The sequence below is a fragment of the Pongo pygmaeus genome, chromosome 6, assembly GCF_028885625.2.
Source record: "Pongo pygmaeus isolate AG05252 chromosome 6, NHGRI_mPonPyg2-v2.0_pri, whole genome shotgun sequence".
NCBI classification, from domain to species: Eukaryota; Metazoa; Chordata; class Mammalia; order Primates; family Hominidae; genus Pongo; species Pongo pygmaeus.
In genome coordinates, this window is record NC_072379.2 from 9,565,319 (window position 1) to 9,578,122 (window position 12,804).

The following is a 12,804-nucleotide window of genomic DNA, read 5'->3' on the forward strand; positions in this document are numbered from 1 at the left end:
AAATTTAAGGAAGCGACGTCACAGGCCCCACCCCTAAGACGGGGGGCGGGGTGCCACCTCCAGCACGTGCTGCCTCTACCCGCGCAAGCCCAAAAGGGTGTGCGCAGGCGCTGCCCACTAGGGGGAGGAAGGAGGCGGGGTGGGGAGGTTGTTAGATTTAGAGCCGGGCGGAGACCGCTGGGACTCATTCCTCAGGAACAAGGGTCGGGTGTCAAGGAGACCTTTTCACACCAGCTCCTGTCCCCCGCCTACGGTGGGTGGGATCGCGCGGCAGAGACAAAGGAGATCAGTAGGGCCGGACATAGCTGCGCAGGGAAGTAGGGTGTCAGTTTGGGGTGGTGGGCTTTTGCGGGGGCTGTGGGGGGGGGTTATATTTAAACTCCCAGAGCCGTTAAGTTGGTTCGTACTCTGATGCGCGCGCAACCAGGGTGGTGGCGGAGTGCGCATGCGTGGTTCCGGGGCGAAGGGGACGCGCGCTCGCCGTGCGCGCTCGCGGCCGGGTGGTAGTGGCGGAGGAGAAAGGGGTCGGCGCACGCGCGGTTGAGTCCTCTAGTAGTTCGGGTCTCGCGGGCATCTTGTTTTGGTCTCGCGGGCGAGTGGGGCGCACTTCGCGGGGAGGCGCTTGGGCGCGAGACTAGGCGAGAAGAGCAGAGCTGCGCGCGCGCTCGGGAAAGGGGGGGAAGGGAGCAGGGTCCAGGCAGGGAGGGTTAAGCCCCCTGATCCCCCTCATTACCCCGACTGGCACGGAATAAGGGGAGGAAATGATCGAGATGGCGGCGGAGAAGGAGCCGTTTCTGGTGCCGGCCCCGCCGCCGCCGCTCAAAGATGAGTCGGGCGGAGGGGGCGGCCCCACGGTGCCACCGCACCAAGAGGCCGCCTCTGGGGAGCTCCGCGGCGGGACGGAGCGTGGTCCGGGTCCTTGCGCGCCATCTGCGGGGTCCCCGGCCGCTGGGGTCGGTCGGGAGAGCCCCGGGGCCGCGGCCACCTCCCCCGGTGGTCCCCAGGCGCAGCAGCACCGAGGGGGCGGCCCCCAGGCGCAGTCGCACGGGGAGGCCCGCCTGTCGGATCCCCCGGGGCGAGCCGCTCCCCCGGACGTGGGGGAGGAGCGCCGGGGAGGGGGCGGGACAGAGCTGGGTCCTCCTCCTCCTCCTCGACCCCGCAATGGCTATCAGCCCCACCGGCCACCTGGGGGGGGCGGGGGCAAGAGGAGAAATAGCTGTAATGTAGGGGGAGGTGGGGGAGGCTTCAAACATCCGGCCTTCAAGAGGCGCAGGCGGGTGAATTCGGACTGTGACTCTGTGTTACCCTCCAACTTCCTGCTGGGGGGCAATATCTTTGATCCCCTGAACCTGAATAGCCTCCTGGATGAGGAAGTGAGCCGCGCCCTCAACGCGGAGACCCCTAAGTCATCCCCCCTTCCGGCCAAAGGGCGCGATCCGGTGGAGATTCTCATCCCCAAAGATATTACTGACCCGCTCAGTCTCAATACTTGCACTGATGAGGGCCATGTAGTTCTTGCTTCGCCACTCAAGACTGGTCGGAAGCGGCATAGACACCGGGGACAGCACCACCAGCAGCAGCAGGCGGCCGGAGGGAGTGAGAGCCACCCCGTACCGGCCACAGCCCCTCTCACCCCCTCACTCCACGGGGAGGGCGCCTCACAGCAGCCGCGGCACAGGGGCCAGAACCGGGATGCCCCCCAACCCTATGAACTCAACACAGCCATCAACTGCAGGGATGAAGTGGTGTCTCCCCTTCCATCTGCTCTGCAGGGTCCCTCAGGCTCCCTATCAGCCCCTCCAGCTGCCTCAGTTATCTCTGCACCCCCATCTTCCTCCTCCCGACATCGCAAACGTCGCAGGACTTCCAGCAAGTCGGAGGCAGGGGCTAGGGGTGGAGGCCAGGGTTCCAAGGAAAAGGGCCGAGGGAGCTGGGGAGGCCGCCACCACCACCACCATCCACTGCCTGCAGCAGGCTTCAAAAAGCAACAGCGCAAGTTCCAGTATGGGAATTATTGCAAATACTATGGGTACCGCAATCCTTCCTGTGAGGATGGGCGCCTTCGGGTGTTGAAGCCTGAGTGGTTTCGGGGCCGGGACGTCCTAGATCTGGGCTGCAATGTGGGCCATCTGACGCTGAGCATTGCCTGCAAGTGGGGCCCGTCCCGCATGGTGGGCCTGGATATCGATTCCCGGCTCATCCATTCTGCCCGCCAAAACATCCGACACTACCTTTCCGAGGAGCTGCGTCTCCCACCCCAGACTTTGGAAGGGGACCCGGGGGCAGAGGGTGAGGAAGGGACCACCACCGTTCGAAAGAGGAGCTGCTTCCCAGCCTCGCTGACTGCCAGCCGGGGTCCCATCGCTGCCCCCCAAGTGCCCTTGGATGGAGCGGACACATCAGTCTTCCCCAACAATGTTGTCTTCGTCACGGTAAGAGGGTCCAGAGGCTCTTGGAATAGGGGCCAGGTGTGAAGATGAGATTAAATGGGAATGTAGCAGGGAAGGTTATGACCCAGATCCTCAAAAGAGGGGTCTGGGTTGGCAAGTGAGAGCCTCTGCTGGGCCTCTCTCCCCTCTTATAACCTGGAAAGGTGGGGTCTCTACCTTGGGGCATTGACCCTGGAGTCCTTTGTCATGACTGCAAGGATCTCCAAGATAGAGGAGGACTCTTTTTTGCTGTGCTTCCGGCTTGGCCTATAATCCACACTGGTCCACCTTCCCTTCCTTTGAAGGCTGCTGCTCACTAGGGAATTTGATCCAGGTGGAACTTGGTCCTCAGATTTACTGAAGGAGCCTGAGAATGGGAATCAGGCATGGAATGTCTTCTAGGGAGGAGATTAGGGTAGCGGCAGACTTCTATTGGCATTTCTGCCCTTTCATAGCCACGTTGCTCCCATCAGCGGCTTTTGTTTTCCTAGACAGTTTGTTGAAGAGTGTCAGGAACCCAAGTGGCTTGGCTGTAGATCCTCTCCACATTGACCCTAGATAGTGGGAGAGGGAAGAACCAGAAACTCCTCTGCAGAGAGGAGAGAGTCCCATGCCCTGCAGAGTCCCCTGACTGCACACAGCTCCCCAGAGAACACTCCAGTTAGGCTGCCTGCTGGGATCGTTGCCATTGTGTTGGGTTAAGCCTGAAGAATGGTCTTTTTAGAGGATTGTGATGAGCTTATCTTCTAGAAAAGGCTTCCTAAAGGATGTGGCTCTTCATTTCTCTCAGAGAAAGGAAAGAATAGGCCTGAAACTTTGCCAGCCCCAACTGCAGGGAAGGAACCACAGGTCTGCCTTTGAAACCTGGGTTAGTTACCCTTGCAACACCTGCAGTCACTCCACGTAATGTCTGTGGGTGAGAATAAGCACAGGATACGGTCCTGGGATCCTAGCTTTGGAAGACTTCATGGATAATTTGCGCCATTTAAAATTACTCAGGCTCCCTTGACCTTTTTTGGCTTACCACCAGTAGGAAGAAGCAGAGGCAGGAAGGTGTAGAGGAGAAAACAAAACTCAAAGAGGGCAGGCACTTTTTGGGAGTTAGTCTGAGAAGAACGTGGCCACGGGCTAAAGTGAGGCCGCAGGACTGTATCGGCCTCAGAGCAGGTTGCCTGGGAGCAGGGGTTCTTTGATTCCCTCCGTTGACCTCACTGCCGATTCTTGCCCTCAGGGTAATTATGTGCTGGATAGAGATGACCTGGTGGAGGCCCAAACACCTGAGTATGATGTGGTGCTCTGCCTCAGCCTCACCAAGTGGGTGCATCTGAACTGGGGAGACGAGGGCCTGAAGCGCATGTTTCGCCGGATCTACCGGCACCTACGCCCTGGGGGCATCCTGGTCCTAGAGCCCCAACCCTGGTCATCATATGGCAAGAGAAAGACTCTTACGGTGAGTTGGGTGTTGGGGGGAATAGTCATTCCTTTGGTTGAGGCAAGAAAAGGCCCCGAGGTGGGCCAAGGGCATCGCCCTTGGCCAGGGGAGGCGGCAGCATGCTGAAGTGGTCCCTTGCCTCTCTCCTTAGGAAACAATCTACAAGAACTACTACCGAATCCAACTGAAGCCAGAGCAGTTCACTTCCTACCTGACATCCCCAGACGTGGGCTTCTCCAGCTATGAGCTTGTGGCCACACCCCACAACACCTCTAAAGGTAAGGCTGGTTTATTTTGTCAGGGAGGCTGGTCCTGGCTGAAAGAGTGCAGACCCCCATGGGGATTCTTGAGGTGCTGCCAACCCCTTCTGATCATTCTCTCTCCCCTCAGGCTTCCAGCGTCCTGTGTACCTGTTCCACAAGGCTCGATCCCCCAGCCACTAAGTGGCCCCCTGAACAGAAAGTGTGATGAGGCTGTCCTCTCTGCTCATAAGGACCTGGGGGAAGAGGAAAGTGTCCCAAGGTCTTTCCTTTCTGACTCCAAAAATAGTTTCCTTTCTTGGATCTGCAAAGAAAGCTTTTCTTCCGTCGCTGCCTCAGCCTCCTCCCTACGCCTCTGGCACCTGCACAGCAAGGCTGGCTGTGCTGGAGTCACCATCATCTTCCTCTCCCCCAGCCTCCCAGGCTGGATGGCATGGACTGTTTGCTGACCTCTGTTCTCTTAGGGCATGGGAGGTGGGAGGATATCAAATTCTCTAGCCCTTTCCTCCTATTCTCCCAAGGAGAGAGATTCCCATTTCTCCTCGGCTGTTGTCCCTAGCTCTTGTCCGTAGCTGCATTTCAGTGGACCATGGATAGATGGACTGAGGGTTAGAGGGGGAAGCCTGGCAGGGAGGCACGCAGGTACTGTGAAAATCCTTCCCTCTGCCCTCCCCCAGTGGGAGAGGGGGTTGGGTTTTGAATGTGAGAACAGCACAATAAACTTGATGTCTAGGGCAGTGGCCCCCACACCTGTGTCGGTATTTTCTAGCTGGTGGGGGATGGGTGGTGCCTCCCACCAGAACCTGTGCTGTTTCTCTTCCGTCTCAAGGAAGACAAGTTTTTCAGTGGTTAAGCTGATTGTTGAACACTAGTCAAGTCCACACGCAAGTATACAGAAGCCTAGTCAGGAAAAGGTGTGTGTAATGCAAATTTTGGTGTGGAACTTGGAGTCTGCCTTCCCTCCCCGGAAAAATCCCGTAGAGGCTTTGGTTAGAAGGCTAACTTTTTGGTTTTTGTTTTTCTGAGATGGAGATTCATTCTGTCATCAGGCTGGAGTGCAGTGGTGTGATCTTGGCTTACCACAACATCCGCCTCCCAGGTTCAAGCGATTCTCCTGCCTCACCCTCCCAAGTAGCTGGGATTACAGGCACGCGCCACCGTGCCCAGCTAATTTTTTGTATTTTTAGTAGACATGGGGGTTTCACCATGTTGGCCAGGCTGGTTTCGAACTCCTGACCTCAGGTGATCCACCCGCCTCGGCCTTCCAAAGTGCTGGGATTACAGGCGCGAGCCACCGCACCTGGCCAGAAGGCTAACTTGGAAAGAGTTGACGGTGGAGGTAGGCAAAAGTGCTTTGGATCAAATGCTCAGGGACGGGCCAGCACCTTTTTTGTGCTGTGGAATCAGACTTACAGGCAATTAACATGAAGCTCTTCGGGGGCTTGTTAGGTGTTACTGGAACTTCGAACATACTGAGTATTCAGGTCAGGTGTAAACAGGATGGACAAGGCTCTTAAAGGTAAAAAGCAGGGAGATAATTTCAGTAACTCACTGTAGACAGCTGGCTTGCAAGCTCCTTGAGACAGGTAATCATGGAAGGTTTTCGTGAAATGTGATAAGCTGGGCTCTGCATTTTGAGAGATCAGAATAAGTGATGCAGAGAACAATCACTGCCTGATCAAAAACAGGCAGTAGCTGTGGCTGAAGTCAGGGAGAGGCAGGTAAGGTTGTGAACGGAGGGGTATCTAAGTAAACCTCTAACGTGGACAGTGTTTTCCACTTGCCATGACTCTACCAAGTTCCAAAAAAGCCCCCAAACTCGACTTCCAGGCAGCTTCCAACCTGAGGCTAAGTGGATAACCCCCTAGAGAGCTTTTAACCCCAGTTTAGGCCTCCAAGAAGAGTCCCATTTATTAGCAAAATTACTTTATTCTAACAAATAGTTTAACACAAAAATACGAACTAGCCCTCCAGGGATCTTTGGGGTCTACGCTTCCCATCGCCTCAGGGTCCGGTGCATGAGGAAGGTGTCCTCTGAAGGGCGGGGCCGGAGTTGAAGTCGGAGAGGGGGCAGACCGTCCAGGGTCAGGTGTGGAGATTCATAAAATAGTGTTTCTGGGTCACACAAGATGGTCATGTCTGGCCCCGGCCCAGGTGGCTCCTGTTGGGAGGTGGGGCCCAAAGCAAGGTTACACTTTGGGAGGAAGGATCCGGGTAAGGGGATACATGGAGGAAGCCCCATGCCCAGACCCCATCACCTTTGGGTGCGGGGCTCGAGCCTGTGGCGGCAGGAGAGCCAATTTCTCCCTGAGCGCGGCGTTCAGAACCTGTTCCTCCGGCACCTGCAGGCTCACCAGGTCCCGGAAGAGCCGCTTGGAGCGCGGCACGTTCAGCCCTGAGAGCGCAGCGGGGGCGGAGGTGAGCGGCGCCCCTCGCCCCGACTCCCGCACGCGGCCGCCCGCCCGCCCCCCTCACCCTCGGACACGCTCTCCTCCAGGCCGCAGCGGATCTGGAACGACTTTCTCAGCTGTTCCTCCACGGCCTTCGCAGCATCAAAGTGGCTCTCGGCTGCGGCCCGCAGCTCCAGGCCCAAGGCCAGGCTACTCTGCAGCACGGGCATCTCCAGCTCCTGCGGCACCGCAGGCTGCGGCTCGGACCGCACCGGGGAGGGCGGCGTCAGGCGGAAGCGGACCTGGGAGCAAAGGGGCAGGGCAGTGACCAGGTGGGCGCAAGGCCGTCGCGGGCCGGGGGCCAGCCTCCCCCGCTCACCTGCCGCCGCTGCCGAGCCGCGCCCCGCCGCTCCGCCCGCCCCTTCCGCCGCCCGGGACTGCCGTGCCGCGGCTGAGGGCTGTCGGGCCGCGGGCTCAGGCTCAAGTCCAGGCCGGGCTCGGGCACTGGGGCTCGGAGTTCCGGGACTTGGGGCTCCGGGGGTGGCCCCGGGACCGCCGCGGCTTCTTCCCCGTCCGCCGACTCCAGCTCTGACTCCCCACAACCCATCATCTTTGGAAGTGCCTTGAGGGTGCGGGGATGCGGGGGTCGCAGGCGGTCCAAGGGTCAGAGGACACAGCCTGGCCACCTCCTCCTTTCCCCCGCCCCTCCTAGACGCCGCTCCCGGAAACCGTTAACCCTTTCCTTCGGGGGCGGAGTCAGCAGCCCCACCCACCCTGTTGACGCTCCCAGGCGTCATTTCCCTCGCCCAGTCCCCAGGTTCCCGGCGAGCTTCCGCACTCACAGCCTTCGCACCGCCCCCAAGCCGAAGTATTGGAAGCACTCGCAGACTTGGCACCGCCCCCAAGCCGAAGTGTTTTTGAGGTGGGGTCGGTTGAAGCCCTACGGGTCCTCATCAGGGCCACTCCTCCTCTTGAAAACTGTGCTATGGCTGAGTTGCCCAGAAGAATCTTAGTCCTGCTAGTGCTGCGATGCCCAGTGCCCAGTGTGTCAGTCCTCATTCTGGGGCGCCAAATGGGGCAATATTTTTTTTTTTTGAGACTGAGCCTCTCTCTGTAGCCCAGGCTGGAGTGCAGGGGCGCGATTTCGACTCACTGCAACCTCCGCCTCCTAGGTTCAAGAGACTCTCCTGCCTCATCCTCCTGAGTAGCTGGGATTACAGGCGCGCGCCACCACGCCCGGCTAATTTTTGTATTTTTAGTAGAGACGGGGTTTCACCATGTTGGTCAGGCTGGTCTCGAACTCCTGACCTCGTGATCCGCCCACCTCGGCCTCCCAAAGTGCTGGGATTACAGGCATGAGCCACCGCACCTGGCCATAAATGGGGCAGCTTTAAGGTAACGGTCCAGTGTGCCCTGACCTCCCCACTCAGACCTCCACAGCATTTCCAGTGTTCCGTTGCCTCCAAACTCGGACCGGAGTTTCCCTGTATGAGTGCGGGCGAGGGTCGCCGACCCCATCCCGGACTCCCTTCTGGGACACAGCAACTTTTGCAGCTTTTTGTGACTACTTTTACCTTCGAGAGTTCCCTGAAATATTAATTTGTATAAAAAGTAGATATCTGGAACGGGTGCGGTAGCGCATACCTGCAATTCCAACTCTTTGGGAGGCCCGCCTCCAAGGCGGGAAGATGGCTTGAAACCCTGAGCTGGAGACAAGCATGGGCAACATACCGAGACTCCACACCACCATTCCCAATCTCTACCAAAAAAATTTAATTTTAGCCAGGCGTGGCGGTGGTGCTCGCCTGTAGTCCCAGCTACTGGGAAGGCTGAGGCGGGAGGATCACTTGAGTCCAGGAGTTCCAGGCTACAATGAGCTCTGATCATACCACTGCGCTCTAGCCTGGGCGACAGAGCAAGACCCTGTCTCAGAAACAAACAAAAAACTCTGTATTGTGGGTTCAATGTTTTGTTTTGTTTTTTGAGACGGAGTCTCGCTCTGTTGCCCAGGCTGGAGGCTGTGGCACAATCTCAGCTCACTGCAACCTCTGCCTCCAGTGTTCAAGCAATTCTCCCACCTTAGCCTCCCAAGTAGGTGGGATTACAGGCGCCTACCACCACGCCCGGCTAATTTTTTTGGTATTTTTAGTAGAGACAGGGTTTCACCATGTTGGCCTCGAACTCCTGACCTCAAGTGGTTCACCTGCCTTGGCCTCCCAAAGTGCTATGATTAAAGGCAGTAGCCACTGCACCCAGCCTTGAGTTCAGTTTTTTAAATTTTTAATGTTAGTGGATTTATCCTGGGCCCTGAGCTTTTCCACGTAGCAGAAGACCCCTGAACTGAAGAAAAGGAAATGAGAGCTCCCACCTGCTCCTTAGGTTACTTGGGGCAGGTCCCCTCAATTCTGCAAGCCTCCTTTCATTTTTGTGTAGAATGTAAGTGGAAGTGGGTTCAGGAATCCTTTCTTACTCTTTTTTTTTTTTTTTTTTTTTTTTAATTCTCCAAACTGCTTCAAAAAGGTTCAGGAATCTTGAGGCTTTCCTGGAATTGATTGATGCTCAGTTAACAGGCATGTTTGTACCACTTTTCATTTATGAGAGTTTCCACATTGTTCATTTTATCTTTCCAGGAAGTGCCGTGGAACATCAGATAGAATGGATAGCATAGCCCAAATTTTACAAAAAGGATTTTAAAGGAAGATCTCAATGGTTAAACACTACAGGCTTTCCTGCTAAAGTTAAGAACAAGAAAGTATGTCTATTATCTCATTGTACAATTGTGAAAAGCAATAGCGAGGTACAAATATAAATGTTTAAACTGGGAGTATAAATTAAAAATTTTTCATGGTGACATAGGAGGGAGAGAATAGAATGAAAGACAAAGAGTCTAGATTCTTCCAAATATACTTTGTATTGTATATTTGACTTTGGAAATGTATGCATTTTATATAATTATATTAAAAGGTTTTAAAAAATCAGGCTAGGCACGGTGGCTTACACCTGTAATCCCAGCACTTTGGGAAGCCAGGGTGGGTGGATCACTTGAGGTCAGGAGTTCAAGACCAGCCTGGCCAACATGGTGAAACCCCGTCTCTACTAAAAATACAAAAATTAGCCAGGCGTGGTGGTGCACACCTGTAATCCCAGCTACTTAGGAAGTTGAGGCACAAGAATCGCTTGAACCCAGGAGGCGTATGTTGCAGTGAGCTGAGATCGTGCAACTGGACTCCAGCCTCTGTAACAGAGCGAGACTCTGCCTCAAAAAATAATAGTAAAATAAAATACAAATACAAAAAAATTAGCCGGGTGTGGTGACAGGTGCCTGTAGTCCCAACTACTTGGGAGACTGAGGCAGGACAATCACTTGAACTCAGGAGGTGGAGGTTGCAGTGAGCCAAGATTGTGCCACTGCACTCCAGCCTGGGTGACAGAGCTAGACTCTCTGTCTCAAAAAAAAAAAAAAAACAAAAAAAAACACTAATAAATCATGCTGTATTTTACCTTAAATTGAAAAGTATCAAGACTGAGCACAGTTGCTCAAGCCTGTAATCCCAGCACTTTAGGAAGCTGAGGCGGGCAAGTTGCCTGAGCTCAGGAGTTCGAGACCAGCCTGGGCAACATGGCAAAACCTCGTCTCTACTAAAAAGTACAAAAAATTAGCCAGGCATGGTAGCACGTGCCTGTAGTCCCATAGTCCCAGCTACTCAGGAGGCTGAGGCATGAGAATCACTTGAAACCAGGAGGCGGCGGTTGCAGTGAGCCAGGATCTCGCCACTGCACTCCAGCCTGGATGACAGAGTGAGACCCTGTCACCAGAAAAAAAAAAAGTTGGGGTTCGGAACAGTGTTTGAGGGTACATGGGTGAAACAACATTAGCCAAATGTTGATGACTGCTGAAGCAGGATTTTATTACTATATTTTCTCTACTGTTGCATATTCTTGAACATTTCTGTGATTAAACGTTTTTTGTTTATTTAAAAAAAGAGGCTGACGCAGCTTCGGCATGCAGGAAGTGTTGGAGCTGAAACTCGAAACTGTCCCCCAGGCCTTGGCCATGCTGATAAATATCTAGGCCCTACAGGAGTTCGTGTCCATGAACCCAGTAAACGCAATTCCTCAGCCTTAAAATCTAGTCACTGTCTCATTTCAGGCCCCAGCACAGATGAAAACAAGCCATTCTGTTTGCCCAGTTTACATTGCGGGTCTCCAAGAAGTGGAATGTTCACCAATGATTTTAAGAAAACAGGGCCTGGCGCGGTGGCTCACGCCTGTAATCCCAGCTATTTGGGAGGCCGAGGCGGGCGGATCACCTGAGGTCGGGAGTTCGAGATCAGCTTGACCAACATGGAGAAACCCTGTCTCTGCTAAAAATACAAAATTAGCCGGGCGTGGTGGTGCATGCTTGTAATCCCAGCTGCTCAGGAGGCTGAGGCAGAATTGCTTGAAGCTGGGAGGCGGAGGTTGTGGTGAGCCAGAGATCGTGCCATTACATTCCAGCCTGGGCAACAAGAGCAAAACTCCATCTCAAAAAATAATAATAATAATAATAATTTTTAAAAAAGAAAACAGTACGAATGTGAAGATTGGAAGGTGGAGGTGAGAGGTCTTGGGCCTGCCCACATTCTTCCTAAGCTATTTTGGCTGGCCCAGGCTGGGAGGCCAGGAATTGCTTTTCCTCTTCAAAAGAAAAGGGGACAAAAAATTAGCCAGGTGTGGTGGCACGCATCTGTAGTCCCAGCTACTCGGGAGGCTGAGGCAGAAGAATTGCTTGAACCGGGGAGGCAGAGGTTGCAGTAAGCCGAGATTGTGCTGCAGCACTCCAGCCTGGGTGACAGAGTGAGACTCGGTCTCAAAAAAAAAAAAAAAAGTGGGGAGGAGGACAGGGCATGATGGTTCATGCCTGTAATTCCAGCACTTTGGGAGGCCAAGGCAGGCAGATCACTTGAGGCCAGGAGTTCGAGACCAACCTGGGCAACACAGTGAAACCCTTTCTCTACTAAAAGTACAAAAAATTACCTGGGCATGGCAGCAACTGCCTGTAATTCCAGCTACTCGGGAGGCTGAGGCACGAGAATCACTTGAACCTGAGAGGCAGAGGTTGCAGTGACCCAAGATGGCGCCACTCCACTCCAGCCTGGGCAACAGCGTGAGACTCTGTCTCCAAAAAAAAAAAAAAAAATGGCTGGGACACTGTGACTCATGCCTGTAATTCCAGCACTTTGGGAGGCAGAGGCAGGAGGATCCCTTTGAGGCCAGGAGTTCAAGACCAGCCTGGGCAACATAGTGAGACCCAGTCTCTATAAAAAAATTAAAAATTAGCCAGGCGTGGTGGTGCATGCCTGTAGTCCCAAGTACTGGGGAGGTTGAGGTGGGAGGATCCCTTGAGCCTAGGACTTCGAGGCTGCAGTGAGCTATGATCACGCCACTGCACTCCAGCCTCGGCGACAGAGCAACACCCATCTCTTAAATATTATGTATTATAAGACTTTTGGGGCCAGGCGCGGTGGCTCACGCCTGTAATCCCAGCACTTTGGGAGGCCGAGGCAGGCGGATCACGAGGTCAGGAGATCGAGACCATCCTGGCTAACACGGTGAAACTCCGTCTCTACTAAAAATACAAAAAATTAGCCGGGCGTGGTGGCATGCGCCTGTAGTCCCAGCTACTCGGGAGGCTGAGGCAGGAGAATGGCGTGAACCTGGGAGGTGGAGCTTACAGTGAGCCTAGATCGCACCACTGCACTCCAGCCTGGGCAACGGAGTGAGACTCCGTCTCAAAAAAAAAAAAAAAAGACTTTTGATTGGGTTGGACCTCACCAGTTAGTGATGCTCCTTTAGTTATCTGAGGCTGCTGAGTGGCGTAATCCTAGACCTGGATGCTAGTTTGAAGAAAGCTAGTCTCAGTGCTGGGAGGGGTCATTCAAGGTCATCCATGAGCTTCTGCTGAGCCAGGTGCTATAGGTGGGCTAGGTGGGACAGGAGACAGGTCAGCATCCAGGGTCCTTCAAGGGACCATGTCCTTGAGAAGGGGTAGGATGCCTCCAATGCAGTGGTCCACTGCACGGTGTGGCTGAGACTGCTACAGAGGACACATGGGAAGACCTGCCAGGGTTGGGGGCGGGGGAGGAGCAAGGGCGTCATCCTGGAAGTCACCCCCAAATAGGGCCAAGAAAGATCAGAGAGACAGCAAAGCTCTAATACCACCCTCTGCAAAACCCACCTACGGCAACCCCTCACCTCCTGTCTCCTGTTCTCAAACTGGCCTATGCCTAAGGGCCAACCCAGAGAAACTTCCA

At 54.7% G+C, this 12,804-nt stretch overlaps 2 protein-coding genes and 1 long non-coding RNA gene across 4 annotated transcripts; 2 read left to right on the forward strand and 1 right to left on the reverse strand.

Annotated features, from left to right (window-relative positions):
• The first annotated feature begins 254 nt into the window (after positions 1 to 254).
• MEPCE (methylphosphate capping enzyme) lies at positions 255 to 4,868 on the forward strand. Its single transcript, XM_054496302.2, has 4 exons — positions 255 to 2,432; positions 3,661 to 3,879; positions 4,013 to 4,139; positions 4,252 to 4,868. Exons 1-4 carry the CDS (start codon positions 762 to 764, stop codon positions 4,302 to 4,304), a joined length of 2,070 nt encoding a protein of 689 aa, XP_054352277.1. The 5' UTR covers positions 255 to 761; the 3' UTR covers positions 4,305 to 4,868.
• Positions 4,869 to 6,030: 1,162 nt separating this feature from the next.
• On the reverse strand, positions 6,031 to 7,252 carry PPP1R35 (protein phosphatase 1 regulatory subunit 35). Of its 2 annotated transcripts, XM_054496349.2 has the most exons (4): positions 6,891 to 7,252; positions 6,597 to 6,813; positions 6,380 to 6,516; positions 6,031 to 6,282 (listed from the first exon to the last, which is right to left on the reverse strand). In XM_054496349.2, exons 1-4 carry the CDS (start codon positions 7,119 to 7,121, stop codon positions 6,109 to 6,111), a joined length of 759 nt encoding a protein of 252 aa, XP_054352324.1. In that variant the 5' UTR covers positions 7,122 to 7,252; the 3' UTR covers positions 6,031 to 6,108. The 2 variants fall into 2 exon arrangements, with proteins under 2 accessions (XP_054352324.1, XP_054352325.1); XM_054496350.2 differs by lacking the exon at positions 6,380 to 6,516 and having other exon boundaries at positions 6,891 to 7,250.
• On the forward strand, positions 6,957 to 10,769 carry LOC129041104 (uncharacterized). Its single transcript, XR_008503797.2, has 3 exons — positions 6,957 to 7,433; positions 9,142 to 9,263; positions 10,496 to 10,769. It is a non-coding gene; the product is annotated as an uncharacterized LOC129041104 (long non-coding RNA).
• The last annotated feature ends 2,035 nt before the right edge of the window (positions 10,770 to 12,804 follow it).

Coding starts and splice junctions, on each gene's coding strand:
- MEPCE (XM_054496302.2), top strand. CDS start 762: ATGATCGAGATGGCGGCGGAGAAGGAGCCGTTTCTGGTGCCGGCCCCG. Junction 2,433..3,660: donor ACAATGTTGTCTTCGTCACG/GTAAGAGGGTCC, acceptor TCTTGCCCTCAG/GGTAATTATGTGCTGGATAG. Junction 3,880..4,012: donor GCAAGAGAAAGACTCTTACG/GTGAGTTGGGTG, acceptor CTCTCTCCTTAG/GAAACAATCTACAAGAACTA.
- PPP1R35 (XM_054496349.2), bottom strand. CDS start 7,121: ATGATGGGTTGTGGGGAGTCAGAGCTGGAGTCGGCGGACGGGGAAGAA. Junction 6,814..6,890: donor CGGCTCGGCAGCGGCGGCAG/GTGAGCGGGGGA, acceptor CTTTGCTCCCAG/GTCCGCTTCCGCCTGACGCC. Junction 6,283..6,379: donor CTCGAGCCCCGCACCCAAAG/GTGATGGGGTCT, acceptor ACCTCCCAACAG/GAGCCACCTGGGCCGGGGCC.